The sequence below is a fragment of the Misgurnus anguillicaudatus genome, chromosome 6 (assembly GCF_027580225.2).
Source record: "Misgurnus anguillicaudatus chromosome 6, ASM2758022v2, whole genome shotgun sequence".
Taxonomy (NCBI): domain Eukaryota; kingdom Metazoa; phylum Chordata; class Actinopteri; order Cypriniformes; family Cobitidae; genus Misgurnus; species Misgurnus anguillicaudatus.
This window is the reverse complement of record NC_073342.2, coordinates 6,643,878-6,657,384: the sequence shown is the minus strand read 5'-3', so window position 1 is coordinate 6,657,384 and position 13,507 is coordinate 6,643,878. Positions and strand designations below refer to the sequence as shown.

The 13,507-nt window shown below is 39.1% G+C and overlaps 5 protein-coding genes across 5 annotated transcripts in view; 1 reads left to right on the top strand and 4 right to left on the bottom strand.

Annotated features, from left to right (window-relative positions):
- LOC129433332 (histone H2A) overlaps positions 1–13,507 on the top strand; it is a 29,186-nt gene that overhangs the window by 13,209 nt on the left and 2,470 nt on the right. The window lies entirely within an intron of this gene.
- On the bottom strand, positions 539–917 carry LOC129433352 (histone H4). The gene has a single exon (XM_055191948.2). The coding sequence runs from the start codon at positions 895–897 to the stop codon at positions 586–588; it is 312 nt and encodes a 103-aa protein (XP_055047923.1). The 5' UTR covers positions 898–917; the 3' UTR covers positions 539–585.
- On the bottom strand, positions 1,601–2,080 carry LOC129433297 (histone H3-like). Its single transcript, XM_073868242.1, has one exon. It carries the CDS (start codon positions 2,059–2,061, stop codon positions 1,651–1,653), a length of 411 nt encoding a protein of 136 aa, XP_073724343.1. The 5' UTR covers positions 2,062–2,080; the 3' UTR covers positions 1,601–1,650.
- On the bottom strand, positions 2,765–3,312 carry LOC141364251 (histone H2A). Its single transcript, XM_073868412.1, has one exon. It carries the CDS (start codon positions 3,310–3,312, stop codon positions 2,926–2,928), a length of 387 nt encoding a protein of 128 aa, XP_073724513.1. The 3' UTR covers positions 2,765–2,925.
- LOC141364142 (histone H1-like) lies at positions 4,040–4,660 on the bottom strand. Its single transcript, XM_073868241.1, has one exon. It carries the CDS (start codon positions 4,658–4,660, stop codon positions 4,040–4,042), a length of 621 nt encoding a protein of 206 aa, XP_073724342.1.

Sequence of the window (13,507 nt, the reverse complement as noted above, 5' to 3'; positions counted from 1 at the left end):
TTGTTTTCATAAGACTGACATGACACCTGCTATGAACATGAAAAATATTTTATGCACAATTCTGTACCAAGTTTTTTTACTCGAAGAAAACAAAACAAATGAACGCACCACTTTTAGTTCAAAAACATGTAATGAAGTTTGTAGTATGCTAATCTTGTCTCGTCCTTCTCTTAACATAATAAACTGATAGCATGTACAGATTACGTAACAAAGTTAGACTATGATATTTAGCGTCTGTAAGCAAGATCTATAATGTATGCAAGCATGTAGCATTACTACGAAGAAAACATTAGAGCTGGATTGTTATTTCAGTTGCAAAATTCTGTAACCGGCTTCACATAATAACACTTGGCTTTTGTGTTCTTTATGCTTGGTTTAAACATTATTTCTAATGTCCGAATGAACAAAAGTACAGCACGACCAAACCGGTCATAATACACACAATACCAAGGAAAACTGTGATGAGTGTTAAAAAGCAACTTAATCTTAAACTGAACCATACAACAACGGACACGTTAACTCTTTAAGTGAGAAGATGGGTGGCTCTTAAAAGAGCCGTTTGGGTTTGTGTAGAACTTTAATCGTTTAACCTCCGAAACCGTACAGAGTGCGACCCTGACGCTTCAGAGCATAGACGACATCCATGGCGGTGACGGTCTTTCTCTTGGCGTGTTCAGTGTAGGTGACGGCATCACGAATAACATTCTCCAAAAACACCTTTAACACACCGCGAGTCTCCTCATAGATCAGACCGGAGATACGCTTGACACCACCACGACGAGCGAGACGACGGATGGCGGGTTTGGTGATTCCCTGGATGTTATCACGCAAAACTTTGCGATGACGCTTAGCGCCTCCTTTGCCGAGTCCTTTACCACCTTTGCCTCTTCCTGACATGATTTCAACTTCTCGTAGCAAAAATGCATAATGAAGTGCTGTGAAACAGGAGTTTACAGTTGCCTACAGGACCTGATGGAAACACAGAAATGAAGGCGGGGCCAGCAAGAGCTACCATGGCAATCATTTATTGCCACATAGACATCACATTTCAACCTTTTTACGTTTACCAAATTATGATTTTCGCACATGCAGTCGTGCTCGTTTACAGATGCAGCATTGTTAACAAGATGTAAAACCAAATGTAAAGCAAATAACTTTATTCTTTGGTCGCTTATCGAATATTTAATAGACACACATGGTAGTGTTCATAGATGCAATTTTCTAGAAACGAATATTTAACAATTTATACTCCAGCGAAAACCATAAATCCTTAACTTTTACATTATGAGCTCGGGGAAGTGTAAACTCGGAGGACGAGAACAAATAAACTGGTTTTATTTTCTTGATGTGCTTAGACGTCACTAACCCTCAAGTTAGTGGTTATATAATCAGTAGATTGTAGTGCTTACATTACCAAAAAGTAACTACAGATTAAGCCAGGGGAAACTCAACTTCGAATTCACCACATAATACCTCGATTCAGTTACTGTTAATGATAGTTTCAAAGTTAATAAACCTCTCTATAAAATATTCATAAGTGTAGAAGGTAAAGATTGTAATTTTTAAAAAACATTTAAAGAAATTCTCTCGTTCAGTGGAGTTGTGGTGGCTCTTAAAAGAGCCTTTGTGTTGATGTGGGTGACGTCGAGTTTAGGCGCGTTCACCACGAATGCGGCGAGCCAGCTGGATGTCTTTGGGCATGATTGTGACCCTCTTGGCGTGGATGGCGCACAGGTTGGTGTCCTCAAACAGGCCGACCAAATAAGCTTCGCTAGACTCCTGCAGGGCCATGACGGCGGAGCTCTGGAAGCGCAGATCGGTTTTGAAGTCCTGGGCGATTTCTCTCACCAGACGCTGGAAAGGCAGCTTACGGATCAGCAGCTCAGTGGATTTCTGATAGCGGCGGATTTCTCTCAGAGCTACGGTACCGGGCCTGTAACGATGAGGCTTCTTCACACCGCCGGTGGCTGGGGCGCTCTTACGGGCAGCTTTAGTAGCGAGCTGCTTCCTGGGCGCTTTGCCTCCGGTGGACTTACGAGCGGTCTGCTTTGTTCTTGCCATGACTGAAGTCAAAACTCTTCTACGTAGAAAATAAATACAGAACTACACCCAGCAAGCTGCCTTTAAAGACTAGAAGACCACGAGCTCAGAGGGCGGAGACAGTACACTGGCATGTGATTGGCTAATGTGTGACGTCTACTGGTCATTGGCTCTTTTCAAACGAGCAGAAGCGGTTTGTTCCCGCTCGATATCCTTTGTTTAGTTAAAGTCATATTTAAGCATTTATATATAAATTTAAAATCATGCGGAATTAATAATGTGGATTGTTCTGATAAAAATGCGTTACATTAGCAAAATACAAGTATGAAAGCGCCCCTGATACACAAATAATATAATCGCGATGTGATCTCAGACATCCATAACACCATGTAATGTTCATTGTGCATTTTAGAGCCTTCAATGTTTTTAGTCCAGGGGTTTTCGAAATGAATGGTGCCGAGAATCCCCAAATATGAAACGGTGTATGTGAGGAACCCGCTTTTTATGTACAAAGAAACATAAAGAATCTAATCGGTGTTAAATTAGTAGTAAGTGATATTTTTAAAGACACTGCTCGAATTTAAATTCGGTTCCACAGCATCTTTACAGAGAATATAACATTACAGCAAGATAAAAAACACAGTAGAAAAAACGAGAAATTAATAACTCTTCAAAGTATGCTTGTACTAAGACATCCACTGACCCCAGTTTGAAAACTCTTAAATCAGTTCAAGCATAATATTGATATTTCTTAAATCAACTTGTTTTGCATAATGTAACACTTATAAATGATTTAAACAAAAACCTCATAAAAGTTCACTCTTTTAAAGCTCAAGTGGGTGGCTCTTAAAAGAGCCTTTTTTGTTGTTGTGGAGTAACCGCAGTTTACTTTGCTTTAGCGGGCTTCTCGGTCTTCTTTGGCAGCAACACAGCCTGGATGTTGGGCAACACACCGCCCTGAGCGATGGTCACGCCACCCAACAATTTGTTCAACTCCTCGTCGTTACGCACTGCCAGCTGTAAATGGCGGGGAATGATGCGAGTCTTCTTGTTATCACGAGCGGCGTTTCCAGCCAACTCCAGGATCTCAGCAGTAAGATACTCGAGCACAGCGGCGAGATAAACTGGAGCTCCAGCACCGACGCGCTCTGCATAGTTACCCTTGCGAAGGAGTCTGTGAACACGGCCGACGGGGAACTGAAGCCCGGCTCTGGATGAACGAGTCTTGGCCTTTGCTCTGGCCTTACCACCGGTTTTGCCTCTGCCACTCATTTTCGTTTTATTCTTGTAACAATAAAAATATGTGACTCGAAGCTGATGTTTCCAGTATTTAAGAGCTGCTTTATTTGCCTATTGGTTGAAGTCTGTGAAAAGTTCAAACCAATCACTGAACTTCCCTCCAAACGCCAAATCCCGCCCCTTCTATCTTTCTGCCTGCCGTTGTTTTCATATTTATACATTTGGCAGATGCTTTAATCCAACTTACAGTTCATTATAATGTATACATTTATATGTGTATATCTGTATGTGTTATCTGAGGACAGATGTTTAAACTGGCAGAAACTGAAAGAAACTGAACAAACGTTTACAAGCCAAGGTGGGACGTAGTGAAGTATTTTTACTTTACTCGGGAACAAAAGAAAAGTATCTGTACTGCTGTGTACTGTAGTGTTATTATGCTGCAATAACTTTTACTTACATCTGTAAACTCTACTGCACTTCATAAATACGAAGCGTCTTTAACTTTAATACTCAAGTTAATTAAAAAATGTAATGCTTTCTTATGGCAGAGACGCTCCAAAATCTGTGTGGCACTAAAGTGAAACTTAAAAAAAACTTCTTATTAGAAGCACTACTTTATAAAGTATTGATTGTTTTAATAAATCAAGTTCTTAAAATTAACTGCAAAAAACATTACACATATCGAAACATTGCTCTTTAAAGGGCTGGTGGGTGGCTCTTAAAAGAGCCTTTTTAGTAAAAAATATAAAGTCTGACTTTATTTCTTTTTGGGTGCTGCCTTTTTAGGCTTAGCTGCTTTGGGCTTTGTCGTCTTGGGTTTAGCAGCCTTTGCTTTTTTGGGGCTCTTCGCTGCTTTCTTAGAAGCCGCTGGCTTCTTTGCTTTCTTGGGGCTCTTTGTTGCCTTCTTAGCGGCGGTGGCGGCTGGTTTCTTCGCTGCTTTCTTGGGTGATTTCTTAGCGGCGGTCTTCTTTGTCGCTGCAGTCTTGGGCTTCTTGGCAGCGGCGGGTTTCTTGGCTGCGGGCTTCTTTGCTTTAGGAGCGGTTTTCTTTGCTGGTTTTGCCTTGGTCTCTGCCTGCTTTTTGTTGAGTTTGAAAGACCCGGAAGCGCCGGTGCCTTTGGTCTGGACTAGAGTGCCTTTGGTCACGAGGTTCTTGATGGCGATCTTGACGCGGGCGTTTTTCTTCTCCACGTCGTAGCCACCGGCGGAGAGCGCTTTCTTCAGGGCAGCGAGAGAGACGCCGCTCCTCTCCTTGGAAGCCGAAACGGCTTTGACTATGAGGTCACCCACGCTTGGTCCGGTTTTCTTGGCTTTAGCGGCGGATTTCTTCTTGGGTGCTTTGGCCGGCGGGGCGGCAGCAACTGGAGCGGATTCAGCCATTTCTCTACGTGATGTAGTATCACAAAATCAACACAAGAGATCAGTAATGAGGAGCAGCAGAGCGCGCGGCGGTTTTACACATCACATGAGAACCATATAGACTCAACCGGTACAGCTCAGTGTCTGTGCGCCTCCACGAGCAGCTTACGTGTGTGTTTTCTCCTCTAACATTTACAATAAAACTGGAGTATTAAAACACATTGGCGCGATGAGAACAATGTAAACACAGAGCAGAGGCACATAGCTATATATTGAAACTAAAACACGCGTGAACAAAAGGTAATTTTTGCATCTCCATATAAAATCCAAGACCAACATCAGCCGCTGGATAAAGCTGCTTATGGTTTTCATGAGTTTTTTCTTTTAATATTTAGTGACAGGTCGAGCGCGTCTTCTGTGTTTTTAACAAACACTTTATTAAATCGCTTGAATTAAATGAACATCACTGAAGGACTTGTAAAGCGTTAAATAAAGTAGTTGTTTTGATCATCTTGAAGCACACGCGACATTCAGAGGCTTCTTGTTTCTTTGTCTACGTTAAGTTGATATAATTTTCTTTGTGTATATGTTTATTATACTCAATCTGCAAGGTGAACAGTGCAATGGCGATTTATAAAAGTGGTCACAAGTATGCAAACCATAACATTGCAGTGACAGTGAGATGTTGAAATACACACCAGTGATGCAGTATAGTAAAGTGGTTAAAATGTTTGTGTTTGTTTTATATTTTTGAGAAAATGGGTTAATTTAAATTTACATAAATTGTTTTGTTTTGTTTTTGTTATCCCTGTGTGTGTGTAATGAACTGGTCATGTGTGTATATTACCTTCCCTCATCTGCTGTTTTTGCTGTTTTTTTTTTTTTCAGGTTAGGACTCTTGTGTTAAGTCTTTTTTTGTTTGATTTTATTTGGCACAGATTTTATCCAGTTTAATTTGTAATTTTTATGGTTTTGATCCTAAATAAATCATTATTTTTGGAAATCCGGTGTTCCCTTTGCCTTTGGGTGCTACAGCAAAATTAGAGCACAAATCACATTTAGAGTTAGTGCAAGAAACATTAAATTAAATAAATATACATGTCTGAAAAGAGTTGTCTAAGACAAACACACACTAAAATAAAATAAGTGGAGGTGGTTGTGCAAATAAAGTGAAGTACAATAGCCATTGAGTATTTAACCATTAAAAGGTCTTTAAAAAAACTAAGGTTCCTAAGGCCAAAAAATGACACATTCCCAAAAACTGCTCTAAAAAACATCATACATCATTTTTTTCCACTTTAAACAAGTCAATCTTTTAAAAGTACTTCTGCCTGAAACATACATATCAAATAGTTATATGTATGTATCCTTTATATGTCAATATGTTTACATTAACCCATGTTTTTAACAAAAAAACTAAATCCCCCCCCCCCAAAAAAAAAAAAAAAATTAGCTTAAAATGGCTAAGCTACCCAAAAACCGACATGTGATCATAGGGACAAAAAAATGCTCCAATGACAACCATTATAACTAACATTTTTGACCATCCATTTATCTTAAAATAAACAAATACATACCTTTATGTCAATATATAAATTTGGGAAAAAAAATCTAAAATGTATCAAAATGATTAACCTCTGGCAATTTTGGGCAATTATTAATCATCAAAGTCAAGATGGTTTAAAAATCAAAAGTAGAATGACAAAAAAACTGTCTTTAGGATCTCTTGCACACACAAATTCTGAAAAATCATTGACAGTGTGAATGAACCAAATATCAATCAATCCTGGACAAATCCTGGATGCATTTTCTATGTATTTTCCATAATGTCTGTGTGAAAAGGCCATAGTTGCCCAATGGTTTAAATTGGAGAAGTGCCATAAGGCAGCTGGCATCTTCTTTGGACCGATTGGCTCTATATGTGAAAACTCTTTGAAAGATCTTTGTGAAAACTGCAGCAGGCCGGTCTGCACATTCTTTAAGTCCCTTTCCTGTCACTCTATCTGTCCTGCAGCCTTCCTTGAATTAACAGCCCTGGGGACGCTCCTCATGTTCATGTACTTTGAATGGGTGCTCATGTCTGATGGGGGTGGGTGGGTGTGGTGTGACGGTCTCTGACAAATTTACCTCAAAACAAACAAAAAAGCAGTTGAGTTCTTCTTCTAGGGAGACATTGGCATCAAAGGTCTTGTAAGTGTTGCTTTTGTAGTTTGTGAGGTGCTGAATCCCCTCGCCAGAGTCGTTGTGGGTCATTGTTCATTAAGTGGTCCTCCATCTCTCTTTTGTACTCTGCTTTTGCGCCTTTGATGGCTCTGCACATATTTGCTCTGGCTGCACTGTAAATGTCTTTGTCTCTGGACTTAAAGGCAGCATTGGAGGCCTTTAAAGGGTCGTACAGACTACATGACTTTAAAATGTTGGATCCAGCTGTTTACACTACATGACTGTAGAAGTTGTGTTGAAGTTGTTGAGCTGTTCACACCACATGATACAATGTGAATGACCCACAACAGGAGGTCACACTACACGAGTTGAGAACAACCCGGTCACCCAATGATTTTATTTTGTCTCCAAACCATGTTTTGAGACACAATAATCCCTTAAGACATGACCTCATGAAGCCATATCCAATCAGGCAGATAAAACACAGTCAAAGGGTCCTAAACTACTGTCTCTCTAGTGTACGAAGGGTGGTAGAGAATAAATTTGACATTCTTGCAAACCAGTAAAGAGTTTTCAGGTCAACCATATTCCTGGAGACAAACACGATGGTGAAGATCACAGCGGCCTCCTTGTGCATCCAAAACTTCATCTACTAGCGCAAGTAGGAAGCATTTTCTCCTTCAGCTTTTGCAGACTGGTAGACAGGTGATCACAACATGGTTAATGGGCACTGGAGGAATCATGGCATGGGTGCTTTTCAACTGATGGAGAACACTTCACATTGCAATATTATGGCAACAGCAAAATTGCAATGCAATCTGAAGCGGGACTGTTTTGTTTCACCGGCGTGTTCAGAAAAGCACTGATGTGGAGGTATCCCTGCAAACAGCAGATTAAAGACAGTTATGGTCAGTTTTGGACATTTGTTTTCTTGTGTTATCCTGTTTTACTTGTATTAGTAAAGAAAATGTGGTTTGCATTGTTTATATATTGTGTTTATTGTTTTATTATTATCAGTTTGTTGTGTTGTTATTCAATTTACAAAACCAACAGTGCAGAAATGTAACAAATGAAAGAAATTTGCATGTTGCAATAAAGTACCTCATATTACCTTTCTTTCTTGATCCACATTTATATTTTGCCAAACGTGAATGTATATTTCAAGGACTTATATTATGATACGGTTTGTATCACTTAGCATTTAATGAACGGTGGAGCCATTCACACACAAGAGACGCATCACTGATCATTTAATATTTGTAAATGTGTCATGACAAAGGAAATGGTTTACAGAAGTCTTGATTTTTTTAAGATTGTTTACTGTTATGGCGAATGAGCAACATGTGTGGGCACGACGTGTTATTGTTTAAAATGATTGACTTTACTATGTATTAGATTGATCAAGAAGAGGTTTACTTGTCAAAGGTTAAAGGGTTTAGATTTTATTATGTGTGGTTTCATTAAACCAATTGTCTAGCAAAATTAATAATACATTTATAATTCAATAATGCAAAAAGGTATAAAACATTATGATTCATATTTTACAGCTAATATGTTTAGTTTTTTACAGCATTGCGTTTGTGTTTTTTCATCCTATTTCATAGCTCTTCGCGACACGTGACATTACACGATGTCAAGTCGTAGGAGACTCTTTGATAAATTGTTGCCTTTTTCACACATACAGATTGGTGAGCGCTAATGGCCTGCTAATCTCCCACTGATTTGCACCTGATAACACCCGACCTGTTGGCGACTTGCAAATATGTCTTAAAATCATGTAGTGTGAACTTGGCTTAATAGAGTCCTAACATATTTTGTCATTAAGGGCATTACACAGTCTTGGTAATGGTGTGATATGCTGGGATTAAAAGTACAGAAAGGTGGTCTGACTGTCCTAAATGAGGCATTATAATTGTCCTGTAGCCTTTCTTGAAGTTTTTGTAGGATTTATTCACAATGTTTTATCCTCTTGTGGCACATTTTAACTCTTTTAAGTTTGCCTGGTTGAAATCCCAAGTGCCAAACCAAAATTACTTTTTTCACTCAAGCCAATAAAATTTAGACAATCAGAAAATACAACAGCATGTATTCAAATATCATCCCAAGCCTCTCTCCCTGTCTCAGTTCTGACTCAATCTTTTATACATCGGATACTTTTATCTAAGATGACGTATACACTGCTTGTTACTTCTCTTGACCTTAAGCCTAACAAAATAGTCATGTTTGCACTACCGGGCCACAATTGGACGTGCCAGGGCCTGTTGCGTTTGCACTGTCACTTTCAGGGCTTAATCATGCATTGCCAGGGCTGAGTAAGGGCTTAGTTCTGGCCTGCCGAATACCTTGGGGCTTGGGTCTGGGCTAGAGGAGTGGTAAAGGTCAAAGATAGAGTTTATCAAAGTCAAAGTCAAAGTCTCTTTATTTGTCTCCCTAGGGAGAAATTTGGTTTGGAAATAAGGGAATTGCTACAAGACAAAATTAAGACAAAGACACAGCACAGGTAAAAAGATGAAAACACATAAAAAAAGATACAAACAAGTACTTAAAACATTTAGGCTACACAAGTAGCTGTGCAAATTTGCAATCCACTGTACCTTAAAAAACAATTAGTGCAAAAATAATATTGTGTCATGATCATAAATAACATTCAATCACAAGTATCCAAGTAATATTATTATGATCCTAAATAGCATACAGTCACAGATATCAATGTGATTAAAATAATTGGAAAATATAAGTAGTCTCACCTACATTGCTGCTTATTTATAAGATTAATAGACAGAGGAACCAATGAGCACTTAAACCTGTTGTATTTACACAGGGGAACCCTATACCTCTTTCCTGAGTTCAAAAGTTCAAACTCTGAAGAAAGTACATGTGAGTTATCTGATATAATGATCTTAGCCTGCCGGATTATTGTCTGATCAAAAAGTTCACCCGGATTTAGAGGTGCAGGGGTACCCATGATCTTGCCTGCTGTCTTGACCAAATTAAAAATCTGAGTTTTTGATTTAACTGTCAGATTTCCAAACCAGCTTGTGATACCATACCGAAGAATGGATTCAATAGTTGCTCTATAAAAAATTAACATAATATTTTCACTGACTCCAAACAACCTAAGTCTGCGCAGAAAATGTAGGCGCTGATGGATTCTAGCACAAATATATGTAACATGTGTACGCCAACTCAAGTCATTGTCAATAAACACTCCTAGGTATTTAAAAGATGTCACCTGCCTGATATCATGTCCATGAATGACCACTGGTCTCTGATCTCCAATTGATTTGGGGTCAACCAGCATTTCCACAGTTTTGCCTGTGTTAATCTGTAGGTGGTGTGAATCACACCACTTGACAAACTTGTCCACAGCATCTTGGTGAGTGTTCATTTTACTTTCAGTGGTGAGCAAACTAAGAATAACGGTATCATCTGAAAATTTTACTATGTGTTGATTTGGTTCGGAACTGATGCAGTCATTTGTGTACAGTGTGAACAAAAGAGGTGAACTGACGCACCCCTGGGGGGCGCCAGTGCTGCACACTGTTAAATCAGACAGAGAAGAGTTGAACTTCACCTGCTGTGGCCTGTTTGACAGAAAGGAGTGATACCACCTAATTAAAAAAGGATTTACATTTAACTGAACTAGTTTCCTAAGGATGATATCTGGCTGAATTGAATTAAAAGCAGAACTAAAATCAACAAAAAGCAGTCTAGCATATGCAGCAGGACTTTCTAAATGCTTTAAAGTTAAGTGCATAATAGTTGGCATCACTTGAGCTACGTTTTTCTTTGTAAGCAAACTGGTATTTATCTAGAGTTTCTACCACATTTGTGTGCAGTTTCTCAATCATAAGCTTCTCAAAAGATTTAAAAACATTAGAAGTAATGGCCACTGGCCGATAGTCATTATTCTCTTGTGGGCATGCCTTTTTTGGTACTGGAATAATGATAGATTTTTTCCAGAGTTCTGGTACTGCACATGTGTCTATGGAAAGCTGAAATAGTTTATGCCAGACTGGAGATAATTCTTCTGCAAAAGTTTTTAAAAGAAAGGCAGACAGGTTGTCAGGACCTGTTGCTTTTTTTGTTTGTAAATTTTTAAAAACCTTAGTAACAGTGGATGGTTCAATTACAATTCTATCCAGGTCAACGTTACACAGTACATTCTCTAGCACTGCAGCACATTCCCTGGAATTATCTGAGTTAAAACGCATGTAAAAAGTGTTCAATTCATTTGCCTTTGCAATTTCATTTTGTGCAAACAAAGGCTTCATTTTTGTATCCATATTTGTCATTCTCTTAATAGAGTCCCAAAGAGCCTTTGTGTTTGAGTCCGACAGCTCTTGTTCTGCGCGCGCCGTGTACTGCTGCCGGGCTGCTCTCATTTGTGAATTAAGGTCTTTTTGCGCAGCTCGAACTTCTGCATTGTTCCTGGATCTAAAAGCAAGTGTTTTCCTGTTTATACATTCCTTGATACCTGATGTGATATAGGGTTTATTGTTCCGATACCGTTTAACCAATTTGTGAGGTATAACAGAGTCAACGCAGAAGGAGATGTAGGCTGTGATTGACTCGGTAGCACTGTCAATATCTGCATCCTTAAAGAAGATATTCCAATCTGTACAAAGAAAGCAACCCTTCAGTTCCTCCACGTTATCCCTGGACCATACTTTCACGGACTGGATTTCCGGTTTGCTGGACTTAAAAACAGAACGATATGTGGGTAGCAGGTGGATAGCATTATGATCGGAGTTTTTTAAGGGAGGTCTAGCTTTGGCTGTATAGGCGTCTTTGATATTTCCGTAGCATTTATCAAGTGTCTTATTGTTTCTAGTGTTGCATTTAACGTATTGATAGAATCCTGGTAATGTTTTATCCAGGCTGCAGTGATTGAAATCACCAAGAATCAGAATGGGAGCGTCAGGTTTATTGTGTAGATGGCGATGGACACAGTCTGTGATAGTTTTAGCCGCCATGCAGGCATTCCCACTTGGTGGGACATACACAACACACGAAAATGTTGGTGAATTCTCTAGGCAGATAGTGAGGGCGCAAAGTAACGCATAACAGCTCTAGATTGGGGTTGCATATTTTGTCTCTCACAGCAAAGTTCCGGCACCAACTGTCCTTAATGTACATACACACCCCACCCCCTCGTGTCTTACCCGAATTTACGTCTCTGTCTAACCGGAGGAGAGAGAAGCCTTCGATTTGAGTAAGGTTGTCTGGAACATCGTCACTAAACCAGGTTTCTGTAAAAACCATTAAACCAGACTCACGATATTCGTAGCAGGCTCCAACCTGGTGACGCAGGTCGTCCAGTTTGTTTTTTAAAGATCGTGGATTGCAGAGAAGCATAGGTGGTAGCGGAAGCTTGGCAGCTCTTCGGATGCGCTGTCTGAGGCCGCCTCTCCTACCCCGTTTCCTGGCCTTCCTGCCTCGACGGTGACCTGGGCCATGGTGTTGTCGTTTATCTGAGTTTTTGGCAAAGATTCATCTTTTAAGTAAATCTGTTCGGAAATTTGGATTCATCTAACTGACTTGTTCATTTTCAGTTTGTTTACAAAAAAATTACTTGTACAGATTTGTATTCTGTAACCATTTCTTTATATTACACACCAGTAGGTGGCGAAAATTACCGTCTTATGGGTTAGAACAATGAAATGGATTTTAATAAAATGTGTGTCTTTAAAGGGACACTTCACCGATTTGTATTAAGCTTTGTATCGTTAGAACCCCAGTCATGTTTTTGAATGGTGGTGCATCATTCCCTCAGTTTCCCCTGAAATGGGAAAAATACAGATTTCAGTGAGGCACTTCCTTCTTTTAATTATGTAAAAATTGTCATTTTGCGTCAATGAAAGAAGGAACTGCTGTATCTTTGTCGAGGATGGAAGACTACTATGGGTGGGACCCACTCACGCTACAGACCTATTACAGATCAGTAGGTGGGACTTACGAAAATATACGAACACAGACAAAAAAAGATCAGCCGCCATCTTTATGCTAAGCTAAGCTAACAGACGTTGTTTGTGGAGCGAGCCAAACTTCATGTCACAATAATAGCGGAAGGTCATCGATATATTGTCTTATAACAATATCCATAACCATGGAATTTTTAGTTAAACAAAGGTAATACAAATCATAATCAATCTGACAAAAACCGTTTTGTCAACCGTTAAAATTATGGTTAATTTTTCTAAGGAGAACTATACAAAATGATCTGTTTGATAGACGGGGAAGCGCACCTGTCAATCAGCGCTATTATAACAGAGCGAGGCGAGAGACGAATGTGCTCAGTAATATGGAATAATGTGTAGATCTTGAATGATTGTAAGAATACATTTGCTTTAAATATAATGTTTTTCATACAACGTTTTGGGAGATAATAATGATTTTTTTCAATTGTTATTGAGCTTATTTAGACGTGTTGCAGTTATAACAGCGTGTTTTACCTCAGAGTTTGTTTCAGTAATATTGCTGTTTTTCCGGTAATAATAATACAATTTGCATGTCAATCTTGCTTACTTGTCTGTTTATTCATGTCATTATGCTGTTATTTTAATTATTTGAGAATATTTCTTGTCATATGAGCTTCATTTCCGTTATATAAATACTCTCGTCTATGCAAATATATAAATAGTATAGGAAATGTAGCCTATAATGTTACCATGCCTGTCACCTATATTTTCTCTTCAAAAGTTA